We start from the raw sequence: 27067 nt of genomic DNA, 5'->3' as shown, positions 1-27067 counted from the left end.
CCTTATCTTGGACACATTATGTATATACCACCACTATGAAGTACTTACTTATGACCCTCACGCCTTAGACGACCTCACGGCTTGACGTTCTGGCCATCACGATGTACATTATAACCTTGATGTATAATATGCTATCATTTTAAATTTAAAGATGCATAACATATAAAACGCAAATGCACATATATTTTACCCAAACGTAGTGGGTGATAAATGATAATAGGTCTTAAAACTTTCTTTAATTTGTTGATCAAAAAAGTTGCATAGAGTAAAAATAACTTGGACAATTCTCGATAACTTTTCGTATTTGGTATGGATGATCCAAATCACCATCCAAAAGAATTTTCATAGCCTAATTTCAGTTCTCAATAGAACATTAAACATGAATATAAAATATTGGAATTAGTGCGGGATTTGTACAGCGCATAATGGATAACATAGAAGTGTGCTTTATGTATTACCGTCTACGAGATGTCCATGTTGGATATTATTATCTTGGACACGCTGTATATATGATTTTTTCCATTGCTGATCTGTATAAAATTACAATAAACTTACCTAAATTAAGCATAACTCAAATACGAAACACAAAAAAACAACGCGTGTTGATTCATAACGTCAAAGATGACATTTCATTTGACATTCATTTCCATGGTAACCATAAATAAAACAGCAATGTGAGTTATGAAATTGTGGTCGATTAGCTTACTAAGTAGGTAATGAGCTACATACCTGCCATGATTAATCTGTTATTCAACTATTTTAGAAATAAGGCCAAAATATGCACTTTACAATCAGTTAATCCTCTCAAAAATTGTGTATTTACATTTAAACTTTTAAATTATTCAGCCGGCAGTTGTCTACCTTAAAGTAGTTACCTGTGTGTACTGCGCCGTCTCAAATTCAGTGCACATCTACCAAGCGGAACAGGCATTGCCGCTTCGCGTTCTTCACTTGTTTACCGGCACTCGTGCCGCGAACGAGAGACTCCGGCCGGTCTGCCTGTAAAATCTCGTTTTCCGTTACGAGAACTTACTCGCCAAATAAAAAAATGTCTCGAACCAAACGTGGTACCCGGCATGTGGATTTAGTGAGATGATCACCATCGTGAGTGAACGTTAAAAAAGTGATGGAAAGTTGTGGTACCGCACCGCCGCACCACCATGCCCTTCGTACAAAGAGTCATAGAGCCCAAGTACCTGTCGAGGGTAACGCTCTTCAACGAAGACGGTACCCTGCGAGTTGCGGACGACGAATTGGAAGCTGTCACCAATTCGACGCTATGCAATGCTCTTCGGCAGCTCGCTTCTATAGCATTGGTGGCCGATGATATTTTCAAAGAACTGGGTGGTCAGTTGAGGGATGTGTACAAGAGATCTGAAGATGCCAAATCCAGGATTGCGCTAGTTGAGGAGAAAATCGCGCGATTTGATCCGAAGAAGGTTCCTGTGCGTAAGTATCTCGTTTGTTGCTTTAGCCTTTAGTGTTGAATGAAGATCAGAATTAGAATTTGCATATGACATCCTGTAGATTAAACTACAAACACTCAACAAAACATAAACAGAAACAAAAGTTTTGCGTAATTCCTTGCCAAATCGCCTATATTCCGTCACGATGAACCATTGACCATGACATGCCACAACATTAAACGCCCATTAGAATAGGATGCAGGTTCCAAGTTGGAAAATAAAAATATGTACCGTCATAAACCATTCGATTCGATTTCTCTTCAGCGGCGGCCTTGAGAATCAGATACGAACGAATAACTACCATGAATGGTTACAAAAACCTGCACAGGTACAGACTATATGAGAAGGGATACCTTTGAAATTGGGGATTGTTAGAGATCCTGAGGATGTATTAATGGTGGCAGTACCACGTTAAAGTCTAATAATCCGGTTGTTGGGCGATTAATTAAATTTGTTTTTAAAAAATAGAGGATCTAATACTTAATAACCCTTTCACATTGACACACCTATATGTGTTTATGCTTGCAAATAGTGCTAAAATAACACTTGTTGAAGTTTTTACAATTTAATGTTATCTTATCAGTATATGGTATAGGTACACATGAGATAAAGCCTGGGATAAAAGTATTCAAGCGTAGACCTACAGGTGCAGTAATGAACAATTTAGTTATCCTAATAGAAAGTCATTAAAAAGTACAGTGGTTATTTTTTATGCCGATAAGCCAGTTTTTCACATGGATTGAAGTTTTAGAAAGTGTAGTATCACTACAATTATATCGTTAAAAATTCAATAGTGCAGAAAGATGGAAAAAATTTAAACATGTTTCTTCATCCTATGATTTTTCCAAAATTTGATGAAAATACCTTAAACCGTTTTTGAGATATCGCGTTGTAACACTAAAAATCTTTCCCAGTATAACGTGGAAATTCTTGAGAAGTCTATAATCTATAAGGAATTTAATTTCAGACCATTTAAAAATCAACGGAATCACTTCAAATTTAAAAGAGCATCGTAGCATATTCGAAAAGTGTAGTAGTATCTGCCTATTTTTGAAAGTGCCGTTTGCAGGCTAAAAAAACAAAAAAATTGAGAGTGAAATCTCTGTCTGTGGCATTATTTGAAATTCTTGGTGGCCTGAGGAACGCCATTATCATTTAAACGCAAAGGATTTGAAAGTTCAAATAATTGTCTACAAAAGCCGAAATTTGAAAGGCGATGTGAAAAAATCGGGGTCGTAGTGACCCCATAAATTTTGGGAAACAATGCTGCCTGCAGCTCTATAATTTGATACTTTATTTCAGGTTTGAGAAATAATCTATAGTCCACGGTAAGAATAAGGGCCTGAGTAACGAATTTCCTCTGCATGCAGGGTGGTCTTTACTTAATGGGCTAATCTTTATCCAAATATTCTTTCCGCAAAAATATTAGAACGCACACGTTTTTACTATAATTTTTCAAAATTCAGTAAAAAAGTGTGTTTAGGCCTCCGGCAACTTGCCAGTCATCAGTTTAGGTCTACTCGAAAGATCATTCAATATTAGTGACTGTTACTGTATTTTTGGTAACAATTATGTTAACCAATTGATTTGGCAAGAACATAATATATTTCGTTTATTAGAATCTTCTGGACTCTGAATTGGTGACAGAATATGTGGTAATGCAGTTATGGCCATATTTTTGTATATTTTTTCTAGTTTTTTTCAAGCAAATAAAAATGGTTTTTATCATCTTTTCAACCCGTGTTTACGTCAATGAAGATTCAATTCCTATAAAAGCAAAATTATTATTAATTACGATTTCAAGCGAAAACGGCATTTGGTGGATATGCTGCAGTGTATTTTAGTTATGTGCAAGAATTTTTTAAATATTGTAACATACACAGTCTGCAAGTTATATCGTTGTATGTGCATAAACAATTTGTCCAAGATAGGAATCCCAGCATGGGAATCTTATAAATGGTAATATACATACATATGTTTATAAATTTGGTTAATCGGGAGAAAAGGGGGTAATTGCACGAAACAAGCAAAATTGTAAAATTATTTTTGGTTTTTAAGGTATTTGAAAAATGCGGAAATTTTTCAATTTCTTACCGTCCTATTGCAAATTTTTTTAGACTTCACGATGACAGTTTGTAACCTGCACGTTGCTACACTCTGTATATCTTAAAGAATTGAGAAATAGGGATCCAATTTAGCAAAGGTGGTAAATCTAAAGGTAAAATTCTTTATGCTCAAAGAATCTGTTGTTAGCGGATTAACCACTTTTTAGAACATTCTATACAGGGTGTCCCAAAATTAATGGGACAAAGAGCAACGGCAGATTTCTGTTATCAAAATTTAAAATCAAGCGTAAGTGTTTTATTTGCAAAGTTAATATTAACAGAGATACGGGGTGTTAAAATTTAAATTTTACTGTTGATTTAATTTTATATCTTTACAATTTTTTGACTTGTGGTGCTGAAATTTGGTATACAGAGGTTTTCAGAGGTTGGAAACAAGTTAATACTGTCGGTTTTATTGTGGCTAATACGGAGACCATTTGAAATTGTCTTGGCTTTAATTTTTTTTTCTAGACATCTCCAATAGTCCTATTAATAAAAGATATTATTTTGTTTAATATTTTAGATAAAAATTTATGTCAGTCAGTAGTCTCAAAACTTTGCCGTTTTCGAGATATTTATCAAATCGGTATTTAATTCAAAAATGGCGCGCGTGAAAACCCAAAAAACGCCTATTTACTCCGTTTGACTTATCGAGCTCTCGCCTTTGTTCGAAAATTCATAAGGCATTAATCTGGTGAATATCTCGAGAACAGTAAAATTTTGAGGCTCCTAACAGGTATACGTTTTTTTTAAATCTAGAATGTTAAACAGAATAATATGTTTTTAATAGGGCTACTGGAGTTGCGTAAAAAAAAATTTGAGCCCTTTTAACTAGCAAGACGGGTTCACGTGACGTCTTCTATTAACTGTAATAAAACGGGCAGCAGTAGCTTGTTTGGCACGTCTTTAACAACTTTAACACTCTGTATCTTGGTTAATATTAACTTTCCAAATATAAAATTAGTGCTGGATCTTAACATTTTGTTGGCAGGAATATGCCGTTGCTCTGTCTCATAACTTTTGGGATACCTGGTATATAAAATGAGTAAATAGCTGCCTGTGACTTCTTATGCTGTTACGTTAGCTGCATCTCTGTTAATGAGATAAACTTATTTTTTATTTAGTGGTAGTTGTCATCTATACATACAAAGTTATGACGGAATTTATGTGGAAAAATTGCAAAATCGCGGTTTGAACGTGATGTGACAAATTTTAATTGTATAATTTGTTTTCTGGGCACTCAGTCGCAGCAGATAAAGACTCCTAACGGGGCTTCTCTGAGCCTATATCTGGCACTCTTGAGTGATGCTTTTAAAAACTTTAAACACATCATTCAATAAGCTATCAGATACGACTTCCGGCAAACTAAATTTGGCACCTCCAATCGTAATATTATCTAGTTTTCGATTGGTTTTTTTCGGTTCTCAGTCTCCATTGTCTTTGTCCAATAGGTATACATACTGATACCATCTTACCTTGAGTAACGTAGTAACAGCTGATAGGAAATGAATAGGGGTTTTAAAAAAGCGGATATGAAGGTATTGTGAGGCCATTGAACAGGAACAAGACCGCCATTTTTTTGTCGAGCAGGGCCTGAACAAATTGTAATTTGCATGTGGGCTGTGCCTAACTGACCAAGAAATTGGTCCGCTGGGACCCAACGAACTTTATCTAACTACGTTGCATGTAGATATTCAAAGTAGGCAAATCCTATAGGTACTTTCTGGGATATGGTGGAATGTACGTCTAAACCGCGACTTTCGTTCGTAACCGCAGTCAACTCTCACCAGACGGAGCATTACTCTTTCTAAATCAATGGACCATATCGTAATATTAAACCACGAAAGCCTCAAAAACTGATATTTTTTGAGCAAGTGGGTCAAATTTGTCTTCGAATCGCTTTCCTTAAAACTAAACATTTATATCAAGTGACTGTAACCGAACGGTCTTCCTTACTTGTTTAATTATATTCATCATGCAATAAAAGATGCTTTTAATGACTCTGACCTTAGAATGTGGTTTACGGTCGGCATTTTCGTAACCGTAATCCTGTACTTTTAAAGGCATGAAAGTAATTTCTATTGTTTAAAAATGATGTACCTATTGACTTAATGGACGATTGTCTATAACACATGAAATGCTTTAATTAAGCCTTCTTGTGGGTTTGGTCTTTCCTATGGTGTTCGCGGGAAAATATAAGTCTTTGATCCAGTTCGTAATAATCCCGTCCTAGTTTGTCCGTCAATCTAGGCTGTTCTTGGGCACATTATTCCCAGGGAGCCAAGTTCGGGCATAGGGCCTCAAGCAGTAAAATTTTTATGAATGAGAGTGAATTATTTCGAGAAGTTAATCAACTATATGCCTCCACACGACTTCGTTTTTCCCAGCAGACAGGATGTCCCAGGAAGTCAAAAACGAGATATAAATAAGTTAGCGTGACAAATCCACAAAACACCTTCCCCAGTTTCCTTAACTAAACGTATTGTCACTTTTTCCCTACCCACTGTATGTCTTTACCGGTGGATGTGGCCTTTTTAAGCAGCTTTGTTCAGATGAATAAATGCACCCCTTGTGTGTTTTCTTGCACTTAATTTCTCGAAACTTAATAGAAGGGAGGAAGTGTCTTGTTCGGTCTGAATAGCTCAGGTAAAAGTCAATGTCGAGGATTAAAAGGATCAAGAGCAGTGGTGGGAATTGTTTTCAATAAAGAATCCAGTAACAAAAAAGCCGTAACTTGATAATCCCACGTTAAAATCATCCTGGAGTAGTTAAAAGATAATGCATTTAGACCAGAAATTCTCTCTAAGCTTCCCGTTAACGTTCGCAAAAAATTGCAGTTAAAGGGCTGGGTGCAAAAACTGCTCAACTCTATTATTAATTAAATATTGAAAAACAAAATACTCTTTTTGTCATTATAGAAAAGAAGAGCGAGGAGATTGGTTTAGCATATTCCAAATTTCCAATTTTAAGATTTGTTATAACTTTTTTGCGCCTGAGTGAATCATACTCGAAAGTCAGTTCGGTCTGAGTTATTCTAAATTCCATAAAATCACGCCAGAGAAAAACGTGAGTTTAAAATTAACCGAATCAGAAATTATTTTAAATTAAATCAGAGAACATTAAAAATTGATACGGATGAGTTTTAGATCAGTCGCAATCCGTCGCAGTTTTTTTCTCAATAATTGCCCTAATGGTTCTTTTTCAAATTTAACTTCATGAGAGCGTATATAGTTAGCCATGACTGCGGGTCAAGAATAAACGTACTCACCAATGGATGCGCATTTTCAATATCTAATTAATCAAAAAGCGGTAAAAAAATAGGGTTCATGTTACTTTAATTCACCAAAAATTATGGTTTTTTCTTTGAAAAAATGACTTCTACGTTATTATAATGCGGGATTCTTTACAAAAAATTATGAATTTTTTGTTTATTTTCCATATAAGCATCTGCAAGCTGTCGGAATCGTGGAGCGAATAGTGATAATGAGTGGGGTAAAATATTTAAAACAAAAATACAGTTGGAAAATATGATAGATAATATGATGAAAATTAACTTAACCTAACTATAGCCAAACCCACCAAAACCTGCACTAATTCAAATAAACCAATCTTATCCAAATTAAAATAAAAATATAACATAATTTTAAAACCGTTAACATATGTACATAAGATGGGTCGGACTACGGTTGGGCTAAGTTAGATTTCATTATGTTATTTATTATATTTTTCAACTGTTTTTTAATTTCGTTTTACCCTACCCAGTGCCACTGTTCATTTCACCGTCCCGAAAACTTGCAGATATTTATATGGAAAATAAATTTAAAAAGTTGCAATTTTTTGTAAAGAATCACGTGTTGCAATATTAAAGAAGTCATTTTTTTGAAAGAGGAAACTATCAATTTTTGGCGGGTTCAAGTGAAATATCGTTAAAATATAAATGTTTTTTTTCATGGCTGTAAGTCCTTAACCCGGACATATCGCTCAAGCGTGCGCAAAGAGAGACAAATTGCAAAATGGTCGTTAAGGCCATAGATCACATGAGAATTGTTTAAAAATGGTATATTTTTTTGTGATTTCGAAAATTAACTCCACGGACTAAGTTAGACTTAAGCTAAATTATAATGTACAGTCAGTCACATAAGTCTACGTACACCTAGCAAATTCGTATTATTTCATAGTTAGAATCATGATCCAAAAAATATTTTTAAATATATTGAAATCCTCTCATAAATGATTATTATTGGTAATTAAAAATTTGGGTTTCGATTAATAGGTTGGAAGAAAAAAAATTCAAATCAAAATTTCCGATCTCACAAAAGTGAACGTACAGCGGATAAATTTTATTATACTTAAAGAAAACAAAAAATTAATATTTTGTTGGTCGCCCTTCTGCATCTACAACTGCTTGCAATCTTCTGGGCATGGATGAGACCAAATTTCTTGTGACGTCTGAGGTAATTTCACCCCAAGTCGAAGTTAATGCTCTTTTTAGTGATTCTTTCCCTGAAATTTCGTAATTTCGCACCCTTCGCTCTAATTCGTCCCATAGGTGTTCTATGGGGTTCATGTCTGGCGACTGCGGAGGAGAATGAAATTGCTTGGGCACGTTGTAAAGGAGCGATTCTTTGACAACCAGGGCGGTATGTTTGGGATCGTTGTCTTGTTGGAATATCCATTGGTTTCCTAATCCCAAACGTTCAACTGAAGGCAATAAATTATAACGCAAAATTTGGAGATACTTCCGATGATCCATTACACCTTCAATCAAAACCAAATTTCCCACACCAGCCGCAGACATTGAGCCCCATACCATTATATTGCCTCCGCCATGCTTGACTGTGGGTACCAAGTTTTCAGGTTTCAGCTCTTCATTAGCTTTTCGCCATATTTTTCCTTTATCATCGGAACCAAAAATATTGTACTTACTTTCATCAGTAAACAAGACCGAACTCCAAAACTGAAGACCCTTTTCTAAATACTTTTTTGCAAATTCTAGGCGTTTTCTTCTATTTTGCTGTGAGATTAGGGGCTTTTTCCTAGGAACCCTCCCATGAAATCCCTCTGATCTCAGAACTCTTCTTATAGTTTCGGCACTGACACGTTTACCAGTTTCTCTTCGAACTTGCTCAGCCAATTTCTGAGCACTAATTTTCGGCTTTAATGCAACTTTTCCAACAATAGTACGAATTTCGCGGAGGCTCATTTTTTTAGGGCTTCCAGATCGGGGTTTGTTATTAGTTGAATTTAATAAATTAAAGTTTTTTTATGATGGTGTGCACTGTAGAACGAGCTGACTTGACAGTTTTCGTTCTACAAATTTTCCTTCGTTTCGTAATGAAACTATTAGCTCTCTAATTTCTTTTGCAATTTCTCTTCGCGTTATGATGCTAGAGATTCAAAATTCGATGTTTTATTGAACATTTTACACTAAACTAAAATATTATTTGCGCATATTTTTGCGATAAAATCTATGAAGCCCCAAAAAAATTGTAATATTTGTGGTGTTTTTACCTGTATGTTCACTTTGTGAGATCGGAAATTTTGATTTGAATTTTTTTCTTCCACCCTATTAATCGAAACCCAAATTTTTAATTACCAATAATAATCATTTATGAGAGGATTTCAATATATTTAAAAATATTTTTTGGATCATGATTCTAACTATGAAATAATACGAATTTGCTAGGTGTACGTCGACTTACGTGACTGACTGTATAAGCCTAAGACTGTGTTAGGGAATTAACTCAAAATGTACATTTTGCGATTTATCCCTCTTTGAGCGATATAATTAGAAGTTACCGCGGTCAGTAGTTTTTCAATTCATTCAAAAGATTCCCATTCTGAAAATGCAAAAGAATGCCGATGGGCATCCCGCAAAACATCACTCCTCTAGCGTATTAAATAAATTTAATTCATTTCAATTAGCCCGTTCCAGTTTTAATTAATGAATCCTAATTAGGACATTGCTTAACTTTTTACGCGAACACAGAACAACTTTCAAGTTAATTACTTACTCACAGGAAACACATACGGCCATAGGAACAAGGCAAATTAAATAAGTCTGTGTTGGCCGTACACTACCCGTTCATAAGACCTTGTTAACCCAGTTTCACATTTTTATGTCTTTATAACGCATTGGTTTACATAAGAAGATTTCAGTGGTACATAATTCCACTTTGCACTACATAACTCCCTAAAGTCCTATAAAGCTCATATGTTCATCTTGCACTGATAAACATTACTTGTTTACTGATTTGAGTAAATATTGAGCATTGACTCTCGAACCAAACCGAGTGGAAGGGTTGGGAGAGGTAGTGGGCCTTTAATGGCATACTTCAATATTGACTTTAGAAAATGCCTGTTGCTTGCACAAGTTTTTAAACCAATGAAAGAATGACGTTCAGCTTCCTTTTCCCCTTGAACTATAGCATCAAATTTAAGGTTGACGTAGTACTGCCATAACCTATTAGAAATTTAATTTAAAACGATGGTCGGTACTTTCAAGTCTGATAAAGTGCCGAGGCTTTTAAGTTTTATACATGGCGCCTGCCTACGCGTTTGTAATAAATCATCACATTATGAATTGAATGGGGTTCTGCGGAAGAAATAAACTTCTAATTACTTTGGATTCTACTATTATTTTGATATTTAATTTTTGCGTTCAGCCCTGCAACTCTCATGTGGGAAAAAACAAAACCGTTACGCAACGTAGCATGCAATGTCCGTTAAAATGCGTGCCCATTCCTTATAAACATATGGTCTTTCCACTCAAGAGCAATTTTGCCTTTCCTTGTATCTGGTCGTGTCCAAATAGGGACAATGGTAGTCGAGTACTACATGTCGACGACGTTACGAAAGATACCATTGTATTGGCTGGAAAAGTTTGGTAAATACATCGGGTGGCCGACGGATGGTGCGGAAATTTCGGTCGTGAATACCACTGTTTGCACTCCCTAATTTGTTAAAGGAACCCGAAATTAGAATAGTGCTAAGGCTAAAACTTCACTATTTTTATTGCTTCCTGTCACCACGTAAAGTAGGAAAGTAGGCCTAAGGGGAATAAACATTTGATTTATAACATTTATTCATTGAGGAATGTTGTTAACTGATCCGGGCTTCTTCGCATATAACTAATTAAGGAACCATACAGTGTGTCCGTTTCTGCATCTCCAATATGGGGATTTGGGTAATCATAGAAAATGCGAGATCGGTGAAATTCGAGCAACATTGCGCATTTTGGAGTTAAGTGTGGCGTTTAAAAACTTGAAGAAACGTTTTTATTTTTCTCTCAGAATTTATTTGTGGAGATATTTCAAAATGATCGACACTTCGTCATTTCAATTTTTCTTCTTCCACAACGTGGCCATGTCATATTTGAAATCCCAAGTTTCGATTTTCGACAACCATCAACAACCGTATTTTTTCTAATGGGCGCCATTTTCAATTTAAAAATTTTTTAATTCGGTTTTATATTCTGATTACGGTGATACTGACGTTCAATTTTGCACAGAAAACAAAATAAAAAATTTTGCTTCTGCAAAGAATTCCGTTAAAATAAGAAAATAGGAAACAAGTGAATATAAAAATTATAAGGGGTTCTGGCAAGGTTCACTTTTTTAAGTTTGGTCCTTAAAATCGTGATGACCTTTCTGCGCAACATATTAATGTCCGTGGGTTCAGTTTTATAAATGAAGTTCTTCATGGTACCTCATAAATACTAATCGGATGGAGAAAGATCTGGTGGACGTGCTGGCCAATGTACGTCTCCATTGTTTGAATTGAACCTACCGGGAAACATCACAGATTTGGATGATATGAATTTTAAACAGGCGATATTTATGTTTTTTAAGACCTTTCGCTGCCCGATGATATACGTTAATTTGTTTTGCTAAAACCCTTCTCAAAGTTGAAGGATTGTCTCGAACTTAATGGAGAAATCAATTTATTTCAGTTTATTATTTTTTAATAAGTTTTTTTTAACATTTTTGGTGTATGAGCACGTCTTTTAGGCTTGCAGAATGTATCACAGTCGGTTAAATTTCTATGATAGAATAGATAATAATTTTGGGCTGGTCCTCGTCTTTCTTGATGCCTTTGTAGATATATTTACGAAGTAACTTGCGAATTTTGATGCGACAAATGTGTAATAAATTTATAACATATTTCGGTTCTCTTCGCTTTTTCTGCTGTGAATCGAAACGCCGATTTTCAAACGTAACATTACTAACTTTCAGAAGAGAAAAGTTGCAATGGTGAAAGATCAATCATTTTAAATTGCCTCGCCAAATAGACTGATGAAAAATGAAAAACGTTTTTTCAAAATTTCAATATTTTTCAAATATCTTCGAAACTCATAAGAATTTTTTAAATTTTGAAATATATTTTTGAACTGCAAAATGCCCAATTCTGCTCCAATTCAACCGACCTCGAATCTTTAATGGTTATCGAGACCCTTAAGGTTGAGTTCCAGAAATGGAGATCCTGCAGACAACGCATAATATTTTGTACGTTTCCTATGCGTTCCCTGACGCCATAAACCTACAAGATCCGGCTGTGACTGAGAAACGGGCCCCAACCTGTTTTCCCTAAAAAAATGTTCAAACTTTTGAGTTGGTTTATAATGGTTCATTCATATGTACGTAGGTATAGCCGGAACTTAATTTCCTAGTCAAAATTTAAACAATATTACCCGAGCAAAACGAATAACATTGCTAATTTGGTTCTCTCTAAGAATAGCCACATACAAAAATCTTACATAATGATATACTTAACTGAAGACCTTTGACTTCCTCTCGTTTTCTGTAAGGCTGTTGGGTAATGATGAATTCACCCGTGCATCTGAAGGTATGTCGCAATGTTGCCAAATGCCCCCCTCAAAATTTGTAAAAAAATTAAAAATCATATTTCAATCGAAGTACTGTTTGATTTTACATAAAAACGCAATCAATCATGTGGCCAATGTTTAATATGTAACATTGATAGGAATACGACAGGGATAAGTAATGTAAGAAGATGTATGTAGGTGAAACATAGAAGGGAAATAGAGGAAGGCTCGGCATTGTCGCAAAATGCATGGTGGGCCTTTAAAGTAGCCTCAGGCCGTTAAGACCGGCTCTGTGGCCTCGCTGGAAGCCCGCCCGTGGTTGCTCCTTACAGGGCAGTACCGCAACAATGTCATTTCGTGTTTGGGTTTTGCAGTACCTACCGCAGATATGTTTATGTATGTTAAAGCAGCTTTACTAAGTAATGGGAACGAAAGGCCAATAATACCAAAGTACCGGCAAGTTTATTTGAAATTATCGAAGAACGATAATTCCACATATCGACACCGAAGTAATCTCAGCATGAAGCTAAGATCAGCTATCTGAACTAAGGATTCAATTATATATCCATGTTTACAGAGAGCATAAAGTCCCTACCAAGTGAATAAATAAAGGTCGTTAAAAAATAACCCTCGAAGTCAGTTTCACATAATGAAATATCTTGAAACTCGCCCTCTAAACTTATTTGGAATTGAAAAGGAAATCCTGGAAATTGGTCTTAAAATTGATCCAGATTAGTCATAAATCCTAAAAATAACACTTTAACTCGGTTTGTTCAGGTTAGTTGAAATTGCGGGTTTTGGTTTAGTGCCAAAGTGTATGATCTAAGATTGTTCCAATTTAAAAAAAATAAAAAATAAAACACGAAAATACAGTCCCACGATATTTGGGGTAATCGATTTCTCCTGGAAATAAATTCTAAGGTCGAGAATCCTTGAAAATTGATCTCTAAGTTGGTTGGGATTGTGTAGAATCCTGAAACGGATACGACATAAGGTTAGTTAAACAAACGGACCATCCGTAATCTGCGAATGGTCTGAGTTCTGTGGAGAGTTTTTGAGGAAGGGACAGTGTCCTTCCCCGATAATAACCAAAGTGTACAATCCAATGAACGATCTTTACTGGATATACACTGACGAAAACAATTAATTTACTTAAACCTACGACATGTTTGTTGCTAATTTTTACCGAACTCAGTTGTATAATAAAATTTTATAAGTTTCATTTTTGACTCTTTCATAATCATTTATTTTGCTTACAAGCGTGGTGTGATACCGACCGCACGTACATTCTCCGGATTTTTGTAAAAATCTATGGACGTTATGCCATTTTTTGATAAATTCCAACGATAAACACTTTATAGCACCGCATCTCTTAAAACTGATCGTTCAATCTCCATTTTATCACTGTAATTAAATAAGTTATAATTCAAACGAAAATGTGCCTAACTTTATTCTAATTATATTAATGCGCAACCGAGCCCAACAGTTCGATAAACCGCGTAAATGATTAATTGCATTCATTAATGCACCTGTTGATGAAATAACCATAAAACAATGTGCAGATTTGTTGTTCTATGTGTTAAAGATGCTGATAATGTGGCATTTGAAACGAGAATTGCACGCTACTCTTCGAATAATTAGAGAAGGTATTATCATCTCTTGCTAAAGATTTGAATTTCTACCTCTAGATTTATGAACATACGTGGATTGCATAAGCTACATGCACATACGAACATACATAGGTATTCATGTTACAAATTCTATTGGACTTGATAGCTCGATTACGCAGGATTATCGCTCAATTCTCCGACAAATACAGCGTGTTCAGTAACGTGATGCACTTCCGGGCTTATTTATAAAAATATCAATAAGTCACAAATACAATACTTCTAGTTCTAATAATGTTCTTAAAGGAAAGGGCCAGATTGAAGAAAAGTAAACGTTGCTTTTAAATGTTCCGTTTAAAAAAAAATGCAGTTTTATGTCAGAAGTTAAAGCCACTTCGGTTAGAAAAACTATCAAGCACGCCACTGAATTTGACCTTAAAATGTCTAAAATATTGCCGTTTGAATTTCTAATTATTCTTCTATTTTCTATAATAGTCGAGGCACATAACCCAAATTGAATATTTTTCAAATACACCCTCTATGTCAGATATGAATAGAATCAGCTATGTGCCAACACAGCGACACTATTAAATTCTGTTCCAAAACCAAACCGGAGAATGCGCAATCAGTTTTCATTTGTCTGCTATGATTTTGTTAATACTCAAAAAATTCATCGAAAAAGCTTACTCTGGTTGGTGGTACTCGAAATTGTTGGACATACGAGAAAGATTAAATTAGAAAGAAGTTGTTGTTTTGCACGTCCAATCATAATCTATGATCAGGTTGTTTGCTTCTCTTTCGAAAGCATAGATACGGTGTAAAATTATTAATGGACCTGCATATCTTATTTACTATCAAATACCTACACGATAAATTTGTAGAGTGGATGGAAACGGGTAGCAATTTGGAAAAAAGGGTCAAAACAAGCATTTTCTGTTTCGTAATCCCTACGAGTTTTACCGCACTATTTTTTTGTGAAATTCGTATCGAAATTAAACTAATTTTTTTTTTACATGTTTTTTGTTTTTTTTTTGTCTTTGATGTTGGCAATACCTACTGCTAAGGAAAACGTCATACATTTCTACTATTCTTTTTATTATTCAGGGTGTTCATTTCAAAACGGGTTAGTCGAAATATCTGTTGAATGGGAGAAAAACGTTAAATAATAATAATTAAAAAAAAAACATTTATTTATGTATCGAGGGCAAAGTTTAATTTGGCATAGAGCGAATGGTATCACTCACCTCCAGCTATTTTTACTTTGATTTAAAAAAAAAAATTTTCAATTTTTGACATCTCCCATGTACCTCCCATATGATCGCAGGCGGAATTCACTTTGCTATGTGACTGTACCAAGAAAACTGAAATCGATTGATGAAGTCGAGAGTTAGAAGGAATAATGCGTACCAGTGAAAATAGACTATTGTGAATAAATATTGTAATTTATTGGTTTAAATAGTCAAAATATGAACCGTTATTAGGGCGGCGATAACGAAGTCACTTTTCGGATTCTTCGCGAATATTTTCCAAATTTTGTCCAGTAATACCTAGACATTCCATAAAAATTGTTTCTTTTCATTCTTGAACACTTTCAAGTGAAATTCTAAACGCTTTATTTTTAAAATAACCCTCCAAGAGAAAGCCTGGTGGACTGAGACCTGGAGACTGTGCTCGCTGTTCTGTCAATCCAATTTTCCGGAAGTTGTTTGTTGAGCCACTCTCAGAACGTACTTCATTATTGTCTCACTAGTAACGGTTCGCATTTTGAGCGCTTAATAAAATGAATTATTTAATTTCAATGATCCATTTCCACAAGTACGCATTTTTCCTTCTAACTCCCGACTCCATTAACGGATTTCACTTTTGTTGGTACAGGTACATGGCAAATCGAATCCCGCTTGCAATGTTGTGCCACTCGATGGGGGGTCTCATCAAAACTCATTTCTTCGTATTTTAATTTTCTTTCAAAATGTAAGCTCCAATGTCAAGAAGTTTTTATGGTTTTTCGTCGATTTTCGTTAAAAATTACATTTCGTTCACATAAAATGACATCTAAATAACGAAATCTATCACCTAGGCAGCAAAAACTGTCAGTGTTGTGTGCCCATTGCAGATCGTAAAATAATTCGTGTGTTTAGAAATTGTTAATATTAAAATTAAGAAATAGACAAAAACTAGGTTGTACGATAATGAGTTGCGTAAATACCATATTCTCATTTCAAATCTGATAAGTGATATGTGGGTAGAACGCAAGGATCTAAATGTTTTCGGACTTGGGATTTAAAAGGTGTTCGTTGCACGTTTTGATCACTTTGCATGCCGGCACTTTCACAACACTTATACTTAACCCAAATGAAATAGTGATGTGGGAACTTTTACGGGAGGACGTCATAACCAGTGAGTAGGTATCTGCGTTAAGTAGAGTACGGACCTGTACGGGTTGCAGGCCCTCTTAGACGTGTGGGAATTTATCTCAGGCTGGTATTTCGTTCACTTTTACCTTACCGATTTCTCGGGAGAGATCACACGGTCCATTTTCTCTAGACAGCAGACACCCTCTCTTTATTTTCTTTATCGGCAGGGCTGCCTTATTCATTCACATGATATTTATATGAAGAGCGATGCGCACTTCAAAAGTAAATTTCGCGGGAACCAGATAAATGAATATACAGTGGTGGCCATAGAAATAGGACCACTACTGGTTCAATTTTAAATATGGAGAAAAGTTTATTGAAAATTATTCTATCTCGTTCGAAATAGGGTTCTAAATTTCTACAAGGTTGGTAATTATGTGTGTCAATAGACACCAGGGGAATTACCTCATACTAGAATTGTACTTCCCCTGTTTCGTTCAGACAGTCAAAACTAAGGTGGTCATAATAATAGGACCGGTGTATTAAAAGCTCGTTATTTTTTTAATAACTTTCATAATTCCTCATTCATTAGAATAGCAATTGAAAGGTAAGTCTAATTAATTATTTCGAAGCATTTTGATGCATTTTAATAATTAATATACAAACAGATGATGCGTAAAAACCACTGTTCTTTAACTGAAAGAATTAGAATACAAACACTTAGAGATGAGGGCAATTCCCTGCGTCAAATTTCTCAAAAACTAGGAATATCGAAAACGTTAATAGTAAATGCTCTCAAACACGAAGAACAACAAGAAAATCGCGGTCGTAAGAGGAAAACAACCATTTTGACCGGCCGCCGAATAAAGCGAGAATCCCAAAAAAACTCTTTTTTAAGTTCCAGAGAACTTCAAAAGGACCTAAAATTGGAAATAAGTTCCAGAACTATCCGAAGACGATTGCAGGAAGTTCATTTACATGGCCGAGTGGCTCGAAAGGTACCGTTGTTATCAAAAACAAACAAATTAAAAAGAATAAAATGTGCGAAAAATCATCTTCGCTTTGAAAACGAAGATGATAACATAAAATTGTGGAAAAATGTTCTTTTTTTCGATGAAATAAAACTTAATTTGTTTGGTTCAGATGGTCGACGGTACGTGAGGCGGCCACCAAAACAGGAATTGCTTCCAAAACATACTCTAAAAACCCTTAAACATGGAGGTGGTAATATAAAATTGTGGGGTTGCTTCTCTTGGTTCGGTGTTGGTCCTATTTATTGGATAAAAGGAATCCTGAACCAAGAGGAATACCTTAAAATAATGAAAAATGTTATGCTATCATATGCTTCGGAAGAAATGCCATTAATTTGGAAATATCAACAAGATAATGATCCGAAACATACGGCTAGGCGAGTGAAACAATTTTTTCAAAATGGAGCAATTTCTGTTGTGCCATGGCCTTCACAATCGCCGGATCTGAATCCCATCGAAAATCTTTGGGTACACCTTAAGGCTGCTGTGAGGAGTCATCAGGTCAAAAATAAAGAAGAACTGTGGTCCGTAGTCCAACGGGAATGGGAAGCTATTCCTGTTGAGCTCTGCCAGCGTTTAATAAGATCAATGCCCAAAAGATTGAAGGCAGTGATTGCCCAAAAGGGAGAAGCAACTAAATATTAAACATTAGGCCATATTCAATTGCTAATTTCGTTTTTTTTCCTTTTTTTTTGATAATGTTTTACCGGTCCTATTTTTATGACCACATATTTATTTTCTTTTTTTTTTGTTTTATTGAAGACTTATTTATTTTTCGTTAAATTATATTTTTGTATATTGTTTTCTTTATTATTAAACGTATTCTAGTTTTTTTTTGTTCTAATTTTTTTTCTCTTTACTGATAAAAATAAAAAATTGAAATTTTTGAAGTGGTCCTATTTTTATGGCCACCACTGTATATTTGCGAAAATATGGGACAAGCAAAAAGTAAATACATCGACAGTGCATAAATATGTGGGATTCATGGAAAGGGTACTACACATACACTGACTGACGGGTCAAAGCCATAAACAATAACGAGAAATATGAGTCACGCATTTAAAGTCAATAATGAAAAAATATCATGTCTCAGCGACTTTGTTGATTCGCTTGAACACACAGGGCAAGAGAGGCGGCGTACCGGCACTGAACAACCGAAAAGCAAATAAAAAGACTCATAAAAATTCAATGGTGGAAACCCTCATTAAAATTTTGAGCAGTCGGGAAGCGTTACATTCAACACTTATGACTATACAAATACCGATGTTACGTATCTAATCTATATTGAATCAATCATATTCAATCAAATCCATATTGTTATGGAATAGGAAGGACGTTTGCAATTGCGATAATTAATGCCATGGTAGCTGTAAATTTATTTTTCCCATGAACGTGTAAACTTTTTTTTATCATACTCGAAAATATCGTTTCATCTATAGAGGTAGAATGTCCCATGATGTTAACTTATATCTGTAGAGATGAATGTTTGACAATGACGCAAGAACGCAGCCCGTCATTCTTGGGTGTATTGTTTGAAATTTGGGCCCGCGTCAAAAATTCAAACCCGATGACAGTGATTGAAGTATGACACGAAGCAAAGTCACTCTGTGCGATAAGTGTCGAGTGAAACAATAAAGCAGTGGTGCTGTAATTAGGCATGATATTATTAAATATTACCCTCTCTTGTTGATTTTGTGCATACTCGGCTGCCTGTAATAAAATCGTGCTCTATCGGAGCAGAGCGTGTGCGAGTGCGGTCGGCGATGTTAATTATAATTAAATTGTTTATTAGCTTAATAACCGCTTGCGTCATGTATGGTCGTAGAAAAAGTGTACCATTTTACTTGTCGGAAAGTAATTTCTGTAATTCGTGAGTGTTAACGCCTCGACTTCGCTTTAGCCAGTAAAGTGTTTTTGTAGTAACAAAACAGGTTGTTTTCATCACTTGTTGAACAATACCACCATTGCACTGCCTTAAATGTAAATCAAATTTAATTATAATCTAGAAATCAGCGTTTGCTGTTTAATGAAAACAATGATCGCGTGTTCTATGTTCACTTTTTGCTCCCCAACAATCCTCACAGCGCATTCGTTTTTCTGTCTCAGATTTTCAAAAAGTTTGTCTATTACTTTATTCTGATTCTTGCTGATTCATCAATAGAAAATTGACGGAGGCTATATCTTGGACTAAAAACATATACAGGATGGTTCACTTTTTATATCCTAAATCTTTTCATTACGGTGTATTATACACGGTGTTTGACATTTCAGTTTTATGTAGTTCTTTTAGTTTTTGAGATATTATGTTGAAATTTCGTACACACATTATTCTATGAAATTTAATTGACTGGAGCCTACAGGTTGTTTTGAAAGTGTACAGGGTGGTACTTTTTGGTGATCGGGATACTTTTTATTCCTCCAAACTTTCCGGTGGTACGACCGATAACATACATAATACATAATAAGTATATTATTACATTTTAATTTCTTGCTTCATTTATAAACTTTTCATCATTTTCACTTTGTCGCGTTCGGTTCTGAGGAATTATTTTTGAAATTAATATCTACCATAATTTCTTAGTATTCGGACTCGTTATCAAAAAAAAATCTGAGTTAAATTAAGTGAGAAGTAATATGCATTGAATCACAATTACATAAACACTTCAGCATTAGGGCTACATATAAAAAAAATGAAGTAATCTCAAGTTTCTAGATGTGTTTTTTTTTTTTAATCCCCCTGAAGTAATGCCTAACGGCGGTTCCGGGGGGGATTCAGGGTGAAGAGGGGAGGGTTTTAGTGGGTAGGCGTCTCACTCTGGGACGAATCCCACATAACCCGGTCGCTATAACATCAGACCGGGTACCTTTGGAAGGTTTCCCTCCTCTATAAAAAAAAAGAAAAAAAAAAAGAAAAAAAAAGAAAAAAAAAAGAAAAAAAAAGGTGTGTTTCTTAAAATCATCTGTGATGCACCACACGTGAATTTCAGGGTATCAAAAGGTCCTAACCACCGAAATCATATCACCGAGTACATTTCCGTAACAGTTCGTAGACTTCTTTTGTGAAGATTAATGTGTGTACCAAATTTGAACTTCATATCTCAGATATGAAAAAACCATGAATTAAAAAATCTAAAAGTTTAACACTTCATTCCACATGTCTGTGGCGAAGCATTTTTGGGATGTAATACAAAGTATAGTAAACTAATGTTACTTTTCCCCGATTCCTACATAAAAGTGGATCCCTCCTATAAATCAAAGACGGCAAGATACTCAATAATTAGTTTTTACTTTTCTATCTGTCCCTATAAAACCGAAAGAAATAACAGTTATCAGTTACAAGGATGGCACTTCATGTAGGGATTATAAAAGACTAAAACTGAAATACGGGCACTTTGCAATCGGAGCAGATGTGCGCATCTCAGTGATGGAGAGGCTTTTTTGGTTTAGGGCCCTCTTTATTACTTTGTAACTCGATTGTCAAGCTATTAAAAGGTAACTGAAAATTGGGGTCATATTGCCGATGGGGATACACTCGAGTTGATACATTGTTATGGTTAGGATTATATGGCACTAAACAACAGAAGCTCCACAATTTTTTCGTATTTAACGTGAAGCTGAAAATTTGGGAGCCATTAACTCAAAATTCGAGACAAATTCAATTAATTTTAATTAATAATAATAACATAACACTCTCCATTTTATGGGTTTTTTTAAAACCATAATTTGGCGTCATTTGAGTTACGTAATAATAGTCCCGACTGATGTGATAATGAATCTTATTACATACCAAAACGTCTCAAATTGATATAATGAATAGCTATAAATTTTTGCAACATGAGAAAAAAGTTTATTTAAGTAATTGCGTCCCTAAAATTGCCAATGATTGCCCATTTTATCGACTTTTTAATTCCATCAGTAATCGAGATCCTTACATGCTAAGTATCGAAGAAGACTTACTCCGAAAAAGTACAAATTTTGGTCCTGAATTTGATCGTAAACTTCACATTTTGTGAACAGTTTGAAGTGAAATAGTTAGTCACCGCCCATTCCGACAAAAATTTTTGTTTAAATTGGATATTGAATTCACAGCTGGCATTCGAGCTATCATCAAGACGTCATAAATATCGTAAATTTCCATGTACCTAATTCGGGGTCGAAAATTTTGAATATCTGATTAACGAAGTTCCGCTCCTGGTCCAAAAACGGCCATTGGTCATGTGGAAAATGGGTTTATGTTCAAATGTAACACAGTTTTGTCCCATGTCTCATGCACTTTTTGGTGTGCGACTGAGCGAAAAGATGAGTTTCTACCTGGAATTTCAACTTTAAAAAGTTAACTATTTAAGTTGATCATGGATTAGTGCTCGAATGCGTAGAATAGCATTCGGATTTGAGTCTTACAATGCGTTTTTCTCGAATATATGCAAAGCATAAATTTGTATTAAAATATTTTGTTCCAAATCAAAGAAACTCATTGTTTAAATTAAAAATATATGTGTCCAGGCCTGCAGACTTACATCCAGGTCTTACATTCAGGCTCATGCTCTTCATTTCTCATTTATACGTTAACGACCAATTTCCAGGTTGGGATTTGAACCTGCGCATGACAGTTACGAAATGCTTGAAGTAAATTTCACAATACCAAGTGCAACAGTTCTTAATTAAATTCAATTTCCATATAGGAGGAGTACTCTGAAGAGTGCAAGCCTCGAGCTTACATTTCATATGTAAAATGCTCTAAGGTTAATATCAAACGTGAATTATCAGATGGAGGTTGAGCTTCAAGATGTTGCTCATTTAATAGCAATTTGATTGTTTTCTTAATGCCAGACATGGAAATAATCAAAGGTAGCAGAACTTAAGAGAAATGTTTATTTTTCATCAAGATTCGCGTTTTTTGAAAATCCGTCAGTGTTAAACGCGCATTTCTGTCCATCTAAATTCTACGTGGAGCTTAAACCGAAGCTTTTCTAATCTTTTGAAATGATTTAACTCAGAATGTCTAGCTTTCTCTGTTTCATGTTCAATAACCATTGGGTGCAAAAATCCACCAGATATATTGACCCCCGTTGTAACAAATATAGAAAAACTTCGGACTAATCCTGGTTTCATGGCAGAATGCTTTTAGAATATTGGAAGCCCTAGGCAAAGGCCAGGTTCGTCCTATGAACACCGAAGTCTAATTTATTAATGTGATTTCAAATTATTAGATATTATTTCCTCAAGTAAACTAATGTCTTAAAATAAGAGAAAAGTGAACACGGTTTTTTGCGTTATTAGATGGTTTCTATGTTTGTTGGATAATTGGACTCGATAATGCTGCATGCATATACTGCGCAGGTCTAAATTGTATTTAGTTAAAAAAACAATATAAATGAAAGTGACCAAAGACTATGAGCACAAACTCTAAAACAAACCATTTTAAATCAACAAACAAGTTTTTTTTATTGTTTATGTAGTATTTAACTGAGTTTGTATTGCATTTTTTACCAAATTTATACCTATTTTTCCTGAAATTTTATAAAATTTTTCCTAAAAACTAGTCGATAGATTTTGCATGGTAATACACCATTGGAAGGAGTTTTGAAAGACCTGTGAGTTGAGGTGTCACCTAATGCATGTCTCAATCTAAAAACATTGGCCTTTTTGTACCGTCGGTGACTTGAGCAACATTAAAAATCGAAACCAACGTAGAAAAACAAATTTTTATTTTTTTAATAATAATTTCTTAAAAAGTTCACGTGTTGCAATTGAAAGCTGCGCGGCATAAAAAATATGTATAAGTAAAAAGCATGCATCAAAGCCATATGCTTATCACCAAATCTACCACACAAATTTCATGCTTAAACCATAGAATCCATAAAAAACCGAATGCATATAATTACGACAGACTTGAAATTCATGCCATAGCTTACGCCTCCAAGCACAAGCCTTAATTTCCTGGTTCATTTACAAGACGTTAATGAATAGATTTTCAGCCCATGACCCATGTCGCAGCGACTTGTAACACACTGTAGACAGAGAAAGAACATCACGACATCCCGTGATACTATAATGAAAATTTACTTAGTTCGGACTAATTAACATCTAAAATTAGCATTAGGTCTAATTGCAGTTCAGGACATCAATTAACCTTTCTATCGTGTAGTACAACATTGGATAATGTGACTCATTGCCACATCAATCCGGAAACAATCTTGAAGATCAGGCCAAACTGGTTTTTAACATAAAAGTTACTATGTATAAGGGTTATTGAGAAACTTGTAATTTATTGGGACAGAACTAATCTGAATAGATGTAGTTATCCATTCATTAAGATGCAGTCTAATGTGGTTTACTAATTGCATTCAGTTGATAAGTTTGACACTCTCGAGTTAATCGATACTTCCGTGTTTGAGTATGTGTTGCGATCTTTGTAATCATCGTGTATTAATTTACTTGTCCGCCCTAGATATTAATAATCTGCAAAAGCCATTGGATTGTACAACATTATTTTAAGACATATCTATGGGTTGGGGAACGTTAAATGTATGTATGATGAAGTTGCTAAAGCAGATAGTATTCGAACTGTTCCGTTTGCGAAGTTTTAATTAAGCGACGGGTATTATCAAGCTAATGATATGAACAACAGTAATTTCTCCAAAAGTAGTCGCTTTCGCATAATGAAGGAACGCTTCAAGCCTCAAGGGTGTTCCAGGAGTCGAGTAATAATTGCGATAGATTTAAACGCACGAATCATCGTCCCAAAATATCTTCGTTTATCATATACAGTGGTGGCCATAAAAATAGGACCACTTCAAAAATTTCAATTTTTTATTTTTATCAGTAAAGAGAAAAAAAATTAGAACAAAAAAAAACTAGAATACATTTAATAATAAAGAAAACAATATACAAAAATATAATTTAACGAAAAATAAATAAAAGTCTTCAATAAAACAAAAAAAAAGAAAATAAATATGTGGTCATAAAAATAGGACCGGTAAAACATTATCAAAAAAAAAGGAAAAAAAACGAAATTAGCAATTGAATATGGCCTAATGTTTAATATTTAGTTGCTTCTCCCTTTTGGGCAATCACTGCCTTCAATCTTTTGGGCATTGATCTTATTAAACGCTGGCAGAGCTCAACAGGAATAGCTTCCCATTCCCGTTGGACTATGGACCACAGTTCTTCTTTATTTTTGACCTGATGACTCCTCACAGCAGCCTTAAGGTGTACCCAAAGATTTTCGATGGGATTCAGATCCGGCGATTGTGAAGGCCATGGCACAACAGAAATTGCTCCATTTTGAAAAAATTGTTTCACTCGCCTAGCCGTATGTTTCGGATCATTATCTTGTTGATATTTCCAAATTAATGGCATTTCTTCCGAAGCATATGATAGCATAACATTTTTCATTATTTTAAGGTATTCCTCTTGGTTCAGGATTCCTTTTATCCAATAAATAGGACCAACACCGAACCAAGAGAAGCAACCCCACAATTTTATATTACCACCTCCATGTTTAAGGGTTTTTAGAGTATGTTTTGGAAGCAATTCCTGTTTTGGTGGCCGCCTCACGTACCGTCGACCATCCGAACCAAACAAATTAAGTTTTATTTCATCGGAAAAAAGAACATTTTTCCACAATTTTATGTTATCATCTTCGTTTTCAAAGCGAAGATGATTTTTCGCACATTTTATTCATTTTAATTTGTTTGTTTTTGATAACAACGGTACCTTTCGAGCCACTCGGCCATGTAAATGAACTTCCTGCAATCGTCTTCGGATAGTTCTGGAACTTATTTCCAATTTTAGGTCCTTTTGAAGTTCTTTGGAACTTAAAAAAGGGTTTTTTTGGGATTCTCGCTTTATTCGGAGGCCGATCAAAATGGTTGTTTTCCTCTTACGACCGCGATTTTCTTGTTGTTCTTCGTGTTTGAGAGCATTTACTATTAACGTTTTCGATCTTCCTAGTTCTTGAGAAATTTGACGCAGGGAATTGCCCTCATCTCTAAGTGTTTGTATTCTAATTCTTTCAGTTAAAGAACAGTGGTTTTTACGCATCATCTGTTTGTATATTAATTATTAAAATGCATCAAAATGCTTCGAAATAATTAATTAGACTTACCTTTCAGTTGCTATTCTAATGAATGAGGAATTATGAAAGTTATTAAAAAAATAACGAGCTTTCAATACACCGGTCCTATTATTATGACCACCTTAGTTTTGACTGTCTGAACGAAACAGGGGAAGTACAATTCTAGTATGAGGTAATTCCCCTGGTTTCTATTGACACACATAATTACCAACCTTGTAGAAATTTAGAACCCTATTTCGAACGAGATAGAATAATTTTCAATAAACTTTTCTCCATATTTAAAATTGAACCAGTAGTGGTCCTATTTCTATGGCCACCACTGTATATCCTTCCAAAGGTAATATGAATTCAAAGAAGTCGACACTAACGCAGTGGCTCAAAAAGTCCAGTATACAGGGTGTTTGGTTTACCGATACACATCCGAAAGATAACCGTAAACGTATTTGACCATATATACTATTATATAAGATGGAAGATTTCTTCGCAGGATTTTACGGACGGATGATCCAAGTTTTCCCGTGAAGGAGTTACCAACTTTCATAACCTGCATCATTGGACTGAAGAAAATCCGCACATGAAGAAAGAAATTTCGTTTCAACATAAATTTAGCGTGAACTTGTGGGCTGGTATAATCGGCGGGTCCGTATTTTCTGTCAGACCATTGAAAGGGCGAAAATTATGTCGAATTTTAAAAAAATAATCTACCAGATGTTTTGGACGAGGTGCCTTCGGATGTAAGAGCGAAAATCATATTTCGAAACGACGGATGTCCGGCCCATTATCGGAGAACAATAAAAGAGTTTTTAAATAATCAGTTTCCTGAAAGATGGATAGGACGAAATGGACCGATATTGTGGCCTGCCAGATCTCCAGATCTCACCCCAGTCGACTATCATATTGGGGGACGAACGAAAGAACTGGTATACAATGGGGAAATTCATGATCGAGACCATCTCACCGTATCATTCAAAGGATTAATGGGGCAGCAAAATTAACGAAGGCTGAAATGGGGATAGGAGTGATCACCACACAGGAAAGACGAAGAGGTCGATGTTGTATCAGAAACGGTGGCTCCCATTTTGAAAATAATAATTAGTTATAAGTAAATAGTATAATTTACATAAATAATAATTACTAATTAAGTTTTTATTCAGTTTGTTAAATTGCCCTTTGCATTTTTTCTGCAATTTTTTTTCATTTTTAATTAAATACCTTATGGAGCATTAAGTCTGCGCCTTTCAATACATCATTCGAAAGACCAATGGTCAAAGGAGTTTTTAAAGATATTCGAACGACTCTTCCATTTGCCTCTTTCTCTTTATTTACTTACAAAGTCAAGGTTTGACATTAGAGAAATTCATTTTTGGAATTTTAAAGCATCACAATTTTCTTTTTTCATATGCAGATATTACTACATGTTCGATATCGATAAAATGCATATTCAAGTTTATGCGAAAACCGGCAGAGTCACAACAAATGTTCTATTAAATTTTTATTGTAAATTACACGGAAGTAAACAGCGAATTTGGTAAAATTCGGAAAAATGGCGATATCTGGAAAAGCGTGACACTTTGTATAATAGTATATGTGGTCAAATACG

The 27067-nt window shown here is 34.9% G+C and overlaps 1 protein-coding gene across 1 annotated transcript in view; it reads left to right on the top strand.

Annotated features, from left to right (window-relative positions):
• Positions 1-903: 903 nt before the first annotated feature.
• The window catches only part of gukh (GUK-holder), a 141029-nt gene continuing 114865 nt past the window's right edge, over positions 904-27067 (top strand). Inside the window, exon 1 of the mRNA XM_066297057.1 lies at positions 904-1449. Coding sequence (XP_066153154.1) covers positions 1161-1449 — 289 coding nt within the window. The 5' untranslated portion in view covers positions 904-1160. The remainder of the gene's footprint in view (positions 1450-27067) is intronic.

This window comes from Euwallacea fornicatus, chromosome 27, assembly GCF_040115645.1.
Source record: "Euwallacea fornicatus isolate EFF26 chromosome 27, ASM4011564v1, whole genome shotgun sequence".
Classification (NCBI taxonomy): Eukaryota; Metazoa; Arthropoda; class Insecta; order Coleoptera; family Curculionidae; genus Euwallacea; species Euwallacea fornicatus.
Note: the sequence above shows the minus strand (reverse complement) of the source record. Positions and strands in the feature narration are given on the sequence as shown.